At 40.2% G+C, this 12,730-nt stretch overlaps 1 protein-coding gene across 17 annotated transcripts in view; it reads left to right on the top strand.

Annotated features, from left to right (window-relative positions):
• LOC115153540 (calcium-activated potassium channel subunit alpha-1) overlaps positions 1–12,730 on the top strand; it is a 214,617-nt gene that overhangs the window by 125,411 nt on the left and 76,476 nt on the right. For all 17 annotated transcript variants that reach the window (XM_029699100.1, XM_029699098.1, XM_029699097.1 and 14 more), the window contains exons 4-5: positions 1,008–1,101; positions 3,356–3,467. In XM_029699100.1, the coding sequence (XP_029554960.1) occupies positions 1,008–1,101; positions 3,356–3,467 (206 nt within the window). The remainder of the gene's footprint in view (positions 1–1,007; positions 1,102–3,355; positions 3,468–12,730) is intronic.

Below are 12,730 nucleotides of genomic sequence, written 5' to 3'. Positions count from 1 at the left end.
GCAACCAACTTTAAGGGGCATTACCATAACCGACTGGAGTGTGGACCTCAGTTCATCTTTCAATCACCTGCGTGGGTATATGCTCCTAAAAACCAATGAGGAGATGGGAGAGGCAGGACTTGCAGAGCATCAAGCATCACAAATAGAACCAATTTCTATTTGAGTGCCTAGCTACGCAGATGCTTGCAAGCGGTGTGGGTGCAAAGAATGAATAACATGTATGTGTAAATGTATTTTGCGACGCTCGCGCACGCCACGCGTCTGGTCTGGTCACCATGTAAGATGGAATCTGACGCCAACTGAAGCTGGCTAGCTTTATAAAACCCTGAGTAGATCTAGCTTGCATTGTAGCATACCCCTCAGGAAACAACTCAGAAGTCAGTGTGAGGACTGATGAAGAAATACCATTAACTAAAGAGAGAGAGAGAAGGAGGGGAACTGTCTAGCTGCCAGGCTGGCCAGTGGACGCTTGATCCAGAATGAGTGGAGCTTTATGTCAGAACCATGTCAGAACCAAGTGCAGCGGAGTCCTCTCTATGTGTTTGTCTTTTTACATAATCATCTCAAACTGTGTTTTGGTCCAATTGTTTGTCCTTCCCTAATCTCGGTTTGGATTTAATTACATTGAATAGTTTTTTTCTGTATTGTGGAAATTAAAATGAATCTGAGCCAATAACTCCACAGTTTAGCCAAACTGCTGACTCTCAGTGACTCTGGATAAGAGCGTCTGCTAAATGACTAACATGTAAATGTGAGTTTTAGAAGAATAATGTACACACAGTTCTTTAAGGGTTAATCAGGGGTATATCAACATGTTACAATTACATGCCTGTGTGACTATTCATGCATGTTATTTGCGCAACAGACATCCTGGGAAAATACAAACTTTTGCACCTTCAAGTTCTTTCATTCCTCTTTATTTTTTCGCCTTTTTTTTAAATCAGGGAAGAAGAATGCATCTAAGTGAGAAATTTCTAACATTTTAGTTTTCTGTGTGTTTTTGACAGCCCCATCGAGTCCTGTCAGAACTTCTACAAAGACTTCACACTACAGATTGACATGGCTTTCAACGTCTTCTTCCTCTTGTACTTTGGTCTACGGGTAAGTAAAGAAAGTACAAGGCTACATAGGACTTGTACACAACAAGTTGTTACGCTAGTGAAGTTTCAATCATGTCATGAAACAAAGACCGATAAAGTAATTCAAGTCGAAACATCGCACTCATTAAAACTGTGGAAGCCTTCAACAGTTTGCGGGTACCTGTCGTTCTTTCATAACTTGAATGCCTTTTTGTACCCTGAACAAACAACAGTCATGTATCAACATTAAAAGGGGGATGGTTGGCAGAGTTGTGATCAATTCCAGTTAATTGTCACAGGAAGTGGAATATTATGGGTGAATTTGACTCGAGTTTCAATAATCTCCAAGTTATGGAATTGGAATTGAATTGGAATTAAACTGTTTTAATTGGAATTTTAAAACATTTTTAATTTGGAATTGAATTGGAATTCAATATTTGTACATTTCCCAGTTAATGGAATTAATTCACTTAGTATAAAACATTTACTCTAGGATTTGTTTTAAATAATTTAAAACATGTATATGTATTTCTGTATTTCCAGTATAGCTAGGCTGTCTGAGCAGTGACAGGATCAGCCTGAAAGCCTGAGGGAATTGAATTTGAATTTGTGTAATTGTTGGGGGTAATATTGTATTGGGGATGGAATTCTTAGAATGTACCTAACATTGGAAATAATATTAATTGAATTGTGTCTAGTTAGAATTGAATTTGTGGAATTAACCCCAACCCTGCTGGTGGGTTATACAGTACCAGTGAACAGTTTGGACACACCTATTCATTCAAGGGTTTTTCTTTATTTTGACTATTTTCTACATTGTAGAATTATAGTGAAGACATCAAAACTATGAAATAACACATATGGAACCATGTAGTAATCAAAAGTGTTAAATCAAAAATATATTTTAGATTCTTCCAAGTAGCCACCATTTGCCTTGATGACAGCGTTGCACACTCTTGGCATTCTCTCAACCAGCTTCACCTGAAAGGCTTTTCCAACAGTCTTGAAGGAGTTCCCACATATGCTGAGCACTTGTTGGCTGCTTTTCCTTCACTCTGCGGTCCAACTCATCCCAAACCATCTCAATTTGTTTGAGGCCCAGTGATTGTGGAGGCCAGGGCATCTGATGCAGCACTCCATCACTCTCCTTCTTGGTCAAATAGTCCTTACACAGCCTGGAGGTGTGTTTGGGACATTGTCCTGTTGAAAAACAAATGATAGTCCCACTAAGCGCAAACCAGATTGGATAGCGTATCGCTGCAGAATGCTGTGGTGGCCATGCTGGTTAAGTGTCCCTTGAATTCTAAATAAATCACTGACAGTGTCACCAGCAAAGCACCCCCACAACATCACACCTCCTTCTCCATGCTTCACAGTGGGAACTACACATGCGGAGATCATCCGTTCACCTATTCTACGTCTCACAAAGACACAGCGGTTGGAACCAAAAATGTCACATTTGGACTCATCAGACCAAAGGACAGATTTCCACCGGTCTAATAATTTGCTCGTGTTTCTTGGACCAAGCAAATCTCTTCTTCTTATTGGTGTCCTTTAGTAGTGGTTTCTTTGCAGCAATTCGACCATGAAGGCCTGATTCACGCAAGTCTTCTCTGAACAGTTGATGTTGAGATGTGTCTGTTACTTGAACTCGGTGAAGCATTTATTTGGGCTGCAATTTCTGAGGCTGGTAACTCTAATGAACTTATCGTCTGCAGCAGAGGTAACTCTGGGTCTTCCTTTCCTGTGGCGGTCCTCATGAGAGCCAGTTTCATCATAGCGCTCGACGGTTCTTGACATTTTCTGGATTGACTGACCTTCATGTCTTAAAGTAATAATGGACTGTCATTTCTCTTTGCTTGTTTGAGCTGTTCTTGCCATAATATGGACTTGGTCTTTTACCAAATAGGGCTTTCTTCTGTATACCACCCCTATCTTGCCACAACACAACTGATTGTCTCAAACACATGAAGAAGAAAATACATTCCACAAATTAACTTTTAACAAGGCACACCTGTTAATTGAAATTCATTCCAGGTGACTACCTCATGAAGCTGGTTGAGAGAATGCCAAGAGTGTGGAAATAGGCAAAGGTTGGCTACTTTGAAGAATCTCAAATATATTTTGATTTATTTAACACTTTTGTTTACTACATGATTCCATCAGTGTTACTTCATAATTTTGATGTCTTCACTATTATTCTACAGTATAGTAAAAATAAAGAAAAACCCTGGAATGACTGGTACTGTAGTTAATTGGTTTATTTTCCCTTTCAGTTTATTGCAGCCAATGACAAGCTGTGGTTCTGGCTGGAGGTGAACTCAGTGGTGGACTTCTTCACTGTTCCCCCGGTGTTCGTGTCCGTTTATCTCAACAGGAGCTGGCTTGGTAAGTACAGAATACCTGTATACATTTACACCTCTAAAGGTCTATTATATGGGCCAGTACTAATGTAGTAGTCCTGGTCCTGGTTGGATTGCTCAGACCTCCAAAACAGCCTACATGTTGGCCAAATGTGGGAGTGGTGTTTTATATTTCAACCTAGATGGTGAGCAGGTCAGCAACGCCCCCCAGTGGATTATATTTGTATTACAGTGGTTTAAGATGGATTGTTGAATTAAATCATTGTTTTCTAGTTGATCCTGATGGATTCCTTTTTGGTCTGGTTTCACTTTGGTTAGCTTATGTTGGACCCAACCCTCTTTTCAACATCCGCAGATGCTGGGAGTAGCTGCTGGGGCTGACAGTAATAATGGTATTGGTTGTTCATTGACAGCAATCATTTGTTTACTTACCAGTGATGGTTTCTGGTTCCTGTCAATGTACATTTCACAATGTTGTGATATTGCACTGCTGTCAGTCTTGGATTAGGTTGCCATGATGGAATACAACAAGTCATTTCAATACCTTTCATGTCATTGAACAAGCTTTTTTGTTTTGCTTGCCACAGTACCTGGAATGATGATTGAAGTGATTGAAATTGGTCTATGATTGAATGTACATGATGAATGGGATATTAAAGTTAATAGGCTTTTGTTGAGTGGCGCCTGCCTGATTCACTGCTTTAAAATAGAAATCAATCTACTAAATGAATGTGTGCCTCAGTCCGTGTCCCAAATGACAACCTATTCCCCATGAGCCGTGGTCAAAAGTAGTGCACTATATAGGGAATAGGGTTCCATTTGGGATGCAGAAGACTGTGGCTAATCTCCAGGAGAGAGCGAGAGGTCTATAGGAGATTACAGGTAAAGGTGATTTTCTGCTTCATCACATGCAGGGGTTGGTTAGGGCTTTATCAGCTGTCAATCAGTTGTCAATTAGCTGTCAATAAGAGCTCAGGACCACGCCTCCCTCCTCTCAGTCCTGATCAGCATCTGACTGTAGCTCTGTCTGTGTCCCAAATGGCAGCCTATTCACTATATAGTGCTCTACTTTTGACCAGGGCCCACAGGCAGATAAAGGTCTATGTCCCAAATGGCACCCTATTAACTTTATAGTGCTCTACTTTTGACCAGACGGGTATCCTACGAAGCAAGATACAATAGATCTATTCAGGGTTTTCTAAAGCTAACCAGCTTCAGGTAACTTCATCTTCCAGTTTAGGCTTAAAGGTCCCGAACCGTCAAAATCATGTTTGTTGGCCGTCATTGTAAATAGCAATTTGTTCTTAACTGACTTTCCTAGGTAAATATAGGTAGGTAAATAGGTAAATAAGGTTAAAAAAAAAAAAAAAATGTTTGTCATGAAATGTCAAACTTGAATTCAGGAGGCGGGATCGAGGTTGGATTATTAAGAGATTTTTGTGTTATCACAAAAAGCCACATTTTAATACACCAATGGTAACGTCATGATAAGTGGAGTTAGCCCTGACTTCGTTAGCCTTGATTCATTGCCATAGAAATGTACCTGACTAAAAGGTGAGCCACATTCGTATGACTCGTTATCCCAAGTTGATCTCAGAGTTTAACAAAGTTACCTCGCTAGGTCCTCAAACCTGATTCATAGGATACCCCTCAGGGGCCATAGGTAGATAAAGCTCTGTATCCAAAATGATTCTCTATTCCCTAGTTAGTGCGCTTCCTTTGACCAGGCCCATAGGGTAAGATAACCCTACAGGCTGTCCTTTGTCCACAGAAAAGACTGCCATCTGCTGGGCCTTAATGTGCATCCAACTAAGACATGCTTTAGCACTCAGTTGCTTTTAAAAATAGATGGAGATTGATGGTGATGACCTGGCAATGCTATGACAATGCTATATCTGAATTAACAGCGGGGTTTGCAGTTTTGGGACTATTCTATTGGTTCATTAAGCCAGGCAAACTCAATCAAGCCCAAGTAAAGTATTAGATATTATTTTGAATAGTATTTGAACCCAGGTCATGCTGTAACTTCTGTGGTTAGAGCTTAGCACTACTGCCCTCACTGAATGAATAGGCTCTCATATCCCTAGTCAGGCTCAATCTCTCATCGACCAAAGAGCCTTTTCCCAAATCTTCTGTCTGAACATTCTGACATAGATACACACAGACACACACGTCCACAAATACGCACTCAAACACTAAAGACCCAGAAAGCACTCAGGACTGTTATGTTAGTTGGAAGTAAACATGCACAGATTCCAAGTTACTACTGTAGCTAACTGCTTATAGGCTACCCTAAGTGTTACTACTGTAGCCAACTGCTTATAGGCTACCCTAAGTGTTACTACTGTAGCCAACTGCTTATAGGCTACCCTAAGTGTTACTACTGTAGCTAACTGCTTATAGGCTACCCTAAGTGTTACTACTGTAGCTAACTGCTTATAGGCTACCCTAAGTGTTACTACTGTAGCTAACTGCTTATAGGCTACCCTAAGTGTTACTACTGTAGCCAACTGCTTATAGGCTACCCTAAGTGTTACTACTGTAGCCAACTGCCTATAGGCTACCCTAAGTGTTACTACTGTAGCCAACTGCTTATAGGCTTCCCTCCAAGTTACTACTGTAGCTAACTGCTTATAGGCTACCCTCCAAGTTACTACTGTAGCCAACTGCCTATAGGCTACCCTAAGTGTTACTACTGTAGCCAACTGCTTATAGGCTTCCCTCCAAGTTACTACTGTAGCTAACTGCTTATAGGCTACCCTCCAAGTTACTACTGTAGCTAACTCTGGCAACGTACCGAGTAATTATGTTGAGTGATGTTGCCTAGCTACCCTGCAAGTTGAGTTTCCATGTTGACTAAGTCTTAGTTGGAAGTTCAACTGTTTTGGTTTTTGATATCTTTGGATGGAAAATAAAACCAGTTTGTCATTCAAATTCAAACCTCCATTGCTGCTTTAGTAAGTAAATTGTGAGAGCTTTTCGGGGACGAGTGCCAGAGAGCAGCAGAACATTGCCCAAAAAGATAAGATAGCAGCTAATTCCTGCTCCAAATGCTCCAGCTTTTTACTCATGAGCTGTACAAATAAACACAGAAAGAGGCTTTTAGTGTTAAGCTGTCCACTGATACTAGCCTTAAATGATTGCACTTATGGATATTGAAAGAAAATAAGAGATGTTTTTTGAAAATGTTATTCTGCAATCTTGCTGGAAAGGTTTTATATTTTGTGTTGATTTTGGACATTGGGATTTCACTTAACATCTGAATGTTTTGAAATTACTTTCATTGCACACATTTTCAATAGCAAGTGTACCTCAATTGATATACTGAATGAATAGATTAACTATTATGTAAGCTTTCCATCAATAGAATGTAATGCTTTTCAATCTGTTGTACAGTCGCATTGCTGCCCTTTCCTGCTTTGAGCTGCTATGTGGAATGTAAAAAATTCAGCTTGAATGTACAGTAGGTAGCAGTCAGCTTTTGTTACAGCAGTTGTGATGAATTCAGGATCATTGTTCTTTCACCAAATCCAGAGAAATTCATTAATGATTCCTAAAGCTTCTCAGATACTGTGCCTTGCAAAAGTATTCATCCCCCTTGGTGTTTTTACTATTTTGTTGCATTATAACCTGTAATTTAAATGGATTTTTATTTGTATTTCATGTAATGGACATACACAAAATAGTCCAAATTGTTGAAGTGAAATGAAAAAAATAACTTGCTTCAAAATATAAATAAAATAAAAAAAACGGAAAAGTGGTCCGTGCATATGTATTCACCCCCTTTGCTATGAAACCCTTAAATAAGATCTGGTGCAACCAATTACCTTCAGAAGTCACATAATTAGTTAAATAAAGTCCCCCTGTGTGCAATCTAAGTGTCAGATGATCTCAGTGTGTATATATACACCTGTTCTGAAAAACCCCAGAGTCTGCAACACCACTAAGCAAGCGGCACCATGAAGACCAAGGAGCTCTCCAAACAGGTCCGGGATAAAGTTGTGGAGAAGTACAGATCAGGGTTGGGTTCTAAAAAAATATCTGAAACTTTGAACATCCCATGGAGCACCATTTAAATCCATTGTTAAAAAATGTAAAAAATATGGCACCACAACAAACCTGCCAAGAGAGGGCCGCCCACCAGAACTCATGGACCAGGCAACGAGGGCATTAATCAGAGCGGCAACAAAGAGACCGAAGACCGAAGCTGCAAAGCTCCACAGTGGAGATTGGAGTATCTGTCCATAGGACCTGTAACGATTGGCGTCGGGTGATGAGGAAGCGGACCAAAACGCAGCTGGGAGCGAACACATGTTTATTCTTACACTGAATTAAACACGTACACAAAACCAAGAAAATGCCTGATCATTAACTGCTCAAACAAAAGAGACAACAACCCACAAACATCGTGGGGGGAAAGGAACTTAAATGTGATTCCCAATCAGACATAGCTAGCGACAGCTGTCTGATTGGAAATCACCCCGAGACCAACATAGAAATAAACCACAAAGAAAGGCTATAACAAAACATAGAAAATAAACCATAGAAATACCACACCCTGACCAAAATAGCAGAGTTCCCCTGGTCAGGGCGTGACAGGACCACTTTAAGCCGTACACTCCACAGAGCTGGGCTTTAAAGAAGAGTGGCCAGAAAAAAGCCATTGCTTAAAGAAAAAAATAAGCAAACACGTGTGGTGTTTGCCAAAAGTCATGTGGGAGACTCCCCAAACATATGGAAGAAGGTACTCTGGTCAGATGAGACTAAATGTAGCTTTTTGGCCATCAAGGAAAACGCAATGTCTGGCACAAACCCAACACCTGTCATCACCCTGAGAATACCATCCCCACAGTGAAGCGTGGTGGTGGCAGCATTATGCTGTGGGGATGTTTTTCATCGGCAGGGACTGGGAAACTGGTCAGAGTTGAAGGAATGATGGATGATGCTAAATACAGGGAAATTCTTGAGGGAAACCTGTTTCAGTTTTCCAGAGATTTGAGACTGGGACGAAGGTTCACCTTACAGCAGGACAATGACCCTAAGCATACTGCTAAAGCAACACTTGAGTGGTTTAAGGGGAAACATTTAATTGTCTTGGAATGGCCTAGTCAAAGCCCAGACCTCAATCCAATTGAGAATCTGTGGTATGACTTAAATATTGCTGTACACCAGTGGAACCCATCCAACTTGAAGGAGCTGGAGCAGTTTTGCCTTGAAGAATGGGCAAAAGTCCCAGTGGCTAGATGTGCCAAGCTTATAGAGACATACCCCAAGAGTTGCAGCTGTAATTTCTGCAGATGGTGGCTCTACAAAGTATTGACTTTGGGGGGGGGGGTGAATAATTATGCACGCTCAAGTTTTCAGTTTTTTTGTCTTGGTTCTTGTTTGTTTCACAACAAAAAATATTTAGCATCTTCAAAGTGGTAGGCATGTTGTGTAAATCAAATGATACAACCCCCCCCAAAAAAATTAATTTTAATTCCAGGTTGTAAGGCAACAAAATAGGAAAAATGCCACTCTATGCCCAGAGCTTGACTCGGCACTGCCACATCACGTGGTGATACACTTTCTTTCTGGTGACAGTTTTAAGGAGTTAAAATACATTCTACCCTAAAATGACTGTCTATGACAGAATGTGGCCATCCTATAGACTATCTGCAGTCTGATGATATGTACTGTACATCGTCTGGTAGTAATAGGACATACTTGCCTCACCGTCTGTCTGGCCTCTGTCTTTCTCTGTTGGCGAATCCTAAAGGAGCTTATAGTGTAATATTCTGATGGATCAGAAGAGGGGCTTGCTTTAAGCTTGCCGTACACCACTGATGATCACAACGAGGATGCTACAGTATGAGTGTCTGTGGTAAATCTGATCCCAACACACTTAAATCTCTTCCTGCTGGACACAGACATGTTGAGCCCACCTGCTCGTCTTTTCTCTGCTGTCCGAGATGGATACTGAGAGCCTTTGATTGATTTGCTGTGTGATAAAGGAAGGGAAAATAAGCAGTGGATAGATAGAGTAAGCTGTTTTAAGGAATTGGAAAACGCGGTTCCAGAGGATGTTGTGAAGCCTTGAACTGAGCAATGTTTAGACACTGACTGACAAGAAGCAACAACTGGACAACTTACTTTTGATTTTGAGAAGCTTTTGCCGACTTGCCCGTCATTTAGCCAAAGGTATTTGTCAGTCTTGGAAGAAATACATCATGATTCCGACTAAGATGTTAGTGTACCGAGGGCCCGAAGGGGGCACACGCTCTGAGAAGTTTCAGAACACGTGGAGACGTAAGAAGTCTTGCGGGGAGCTCTTTCAGAATGGCTACAGGGTCAAGATGGTCCAGCGACGGCAGGCTGTGGAAAAAGAGGACCGGGACAACCTGTGTCACACCTTGACTTCCTGTTTTCATTTCATCTCTTACTGGGGTAAGAACTTAAGACGTTGCTAGCCGATGTAGCAAATAATATATAGGATCTAATATAAATCCAGAGACTGGCTGTCTGTGCCTGGTCCAAATTCCACTGGCGGCTATCGTGTCAGCTGGAGAGAGAGAGAGAGCTCAGGTCCGGTGTTTGTGTTGTGCGTTGTGTTGCCATCTGGACAAAGCTTCTGTAACATCAATAGGAAAATTTGTGGGGAGGAAGTGACACACTGAATGGTTTATATATTGTATTTATAGATTATAGATATTTGATTTACCGTAACGTTTTTGTTACCAAAGGCATGATTTACTGCACGTCTATGGAGATGGATTTTACTTGATTGTTTACTCTTGGGGCTGCAGTTTAGCTAAAGATTATTTAGGAATATTTACTAATTTCAAGAGAGGATATGCTTTAGAGTCTACAAGTACTTTAGAGTAGAAGTTGCAGTAAAAATTATATTACAGTCTACCTGGGATGCTTTGATACTTGTATTCAGGACTAAATCAGAGTGAGACATTGACACCCTGGTTAATACCTCTAGTGCTGGTACATGTAGGAGGTTTTAGTTGCCTTGAGTCATGCATTACGGTAATGTTTTTTAGTTACTTTCTAGGATTGATACAGTCAAGCTTTTGAGGGCATTTGTTTCTACATAGCTTTGGTGCTATTCTCACAAGCATGTGGTGAATTTTAAAAACTCTTAGTACAAAACTCCAAACTGGTAACACTTGTAACACAGCAAGTCTTATATTCAAAATCTTTTTATTGTGCATTAATCTTTCACCGTTCAGTGATTTATCCAAAATATATGTTTACTGTGAAATACCATGAGAACATTGATTTAATCACCAAAAGAAAACATGCTATCTTCTCAATTTAGTTGTTTTAACAACCAGTTAATCCAATAGCAAAACATTTCAAAATGTCCATTTAAATGTAGTATGCTACAGTACTGTAAATTACAAGACATTACACTGTTTTCACATTAGGCTATACACGTGTTCGATATGGAATTGGTCCGATGAAGTGGATGCTAAGTTACAGGACTGTTTCGCTAGCACAGACTGGAATATGTTCCGGGATTCATCCGATGATTCATCCATTAATAAGTGCATCGATGAAGTATTCCCCGCAGCGAACGTATGTACATATCCCAACCAGAAACAATGGATTACAGGCAACATCCTCAGTGAGCTAAAGGCTAGAGCTTCTGCTTTTAAGGACACTAATCCGGACGCTTATAAGAAATCCCGCTATACCCTCCAATGAACCATCAAACAGGCAAAGCGTCAGGACCAAGATCGAACCCTAATACACCGGGCTTGAAAACTATCACGGATTACAAAGGAAAACTCAGCCGCGGGTCCTGATCCTACCAAACAAGCTAAATACCTTCTATGCTCCCTTGGAGGTTAGCAACACTGAACCATGCATGAGAGCGCCAGCTGTTCCGGACAACTGTGTGATCACGCTCTCCGTAGCCGATGTGCGTAAGACCTTTAAACAGGTTAAAGGTCATGAACAGTCAATCATGTTTTTCACAATGTGATTATTTGAAGGAAACCAGATCAAAGTATGATGACCCAAGTATGAATAATGACTGTTGCTTCCTCATTGATAAAGTTTGATGATAAAGTTACTGGTCCCCTCCCCCATTTCAAACACTTGGATTCATTAAACCTGTTGAGGATCTTATCCCGATCTTATCCCGGTATTGGGATTCATTGTCATGTGACCATGGCGAGGAATTCAAAACTGCAAGAGTAATCATTTCAAATAATCAAATAATCAACTATTTTCCTCCATTTGAAAGATATATCTCCTAAATCTAACCACGCTGTCCGATTTTCAGAGGCTTTAGAGAATGCATAAAGTTAGGTTATGTTAGGAGAGTACATTGACAATAGCTGTGTGTAAAGTTTAGCCAATTCAAAGAAGGGCATCAACAGACAGAAAACTAGCTAGAATTATGCACTTACCTTTGACAATCTGCATCAGATGACACTCATAGGACATTATGTTATACAATACATGCATTTTTAGTTCCATCAAGTTCATATTTATATCCAAAAACAGCATTTACAGTCGCGGTGAAATTCAGAATTTTTTTCGTCTCGAATGCTCCCAGTGAATCCAGCATTACAAATCACGGAATTACTATTCGAAAACATTGGTAAATTATAATATTGTCATTCAAAGAATAATATATTATCATCTCGTAATTGCTACCGAATGGCCAGATCTCAAAATAACTTTACTGGGAAATCACATTTTGCAATAAACTGGGTACTATGCTAACAACAGCAAGCTAAGCTATAAGCTAAGCTAAGCTATACAGTTAGCATTAGCATCATCTAATATCGATAATAACATTCTAAATATCCCCTTACCTTTGATTATCTCCATCAGAAGGCGCTGCCAGCGATCCCAGGTCCAGAACAAATGTGGTTTCTTTTGACAAAGTTCATAATTTATGTCCAAATAGTTAGCGTTCAGTAGGCTCCCACAAAATGAGGTGGGCAGTGTAAAGTCACGCCGAAAAGCTAAAGAAAACCTAGTAAATAATCTATTTACTTTTGTTCAAACATGTCAAACGTTGTTTAGCATTAATCTTTTGGTCCATTTTTAACGTGAAACATCAGTAATATTTTCACACAACCTATCAAGTGTCTAGAATAAACAATTATGACAAAGAAACTCTTCTCAGATTTATGCGCAGGCGCAAAAAATGAAGTGATGACGTGTCAACTTACAAGCATTCTAATTCGGTCTGTATTAATCACAGATGCGTCAAACAACTTTATAAAGATCGTTGACATCTAGTGGAAGCCTTAGGAGTTGCGAACTGAATCCTTTCTCACT

The sequence above is a fragment of the Salmo trutta genome, chromosome 18, assembly GCF_901001165.1.
Source record: "Salmo trutta chromosome 18, fSalTru1.1, whole genome shotgun sequence".
NCBI lineage: Eukaryota > Metazoa > Chordata > Actinopteri > Salmoniformes > Salmonidae > Salmo > Salmo trutta.
The sequence above is the reverse complement of the archived record's forward strand: the minus strand, read 5'-3'. Positions and strand labels throughout refer to the sequence as shown.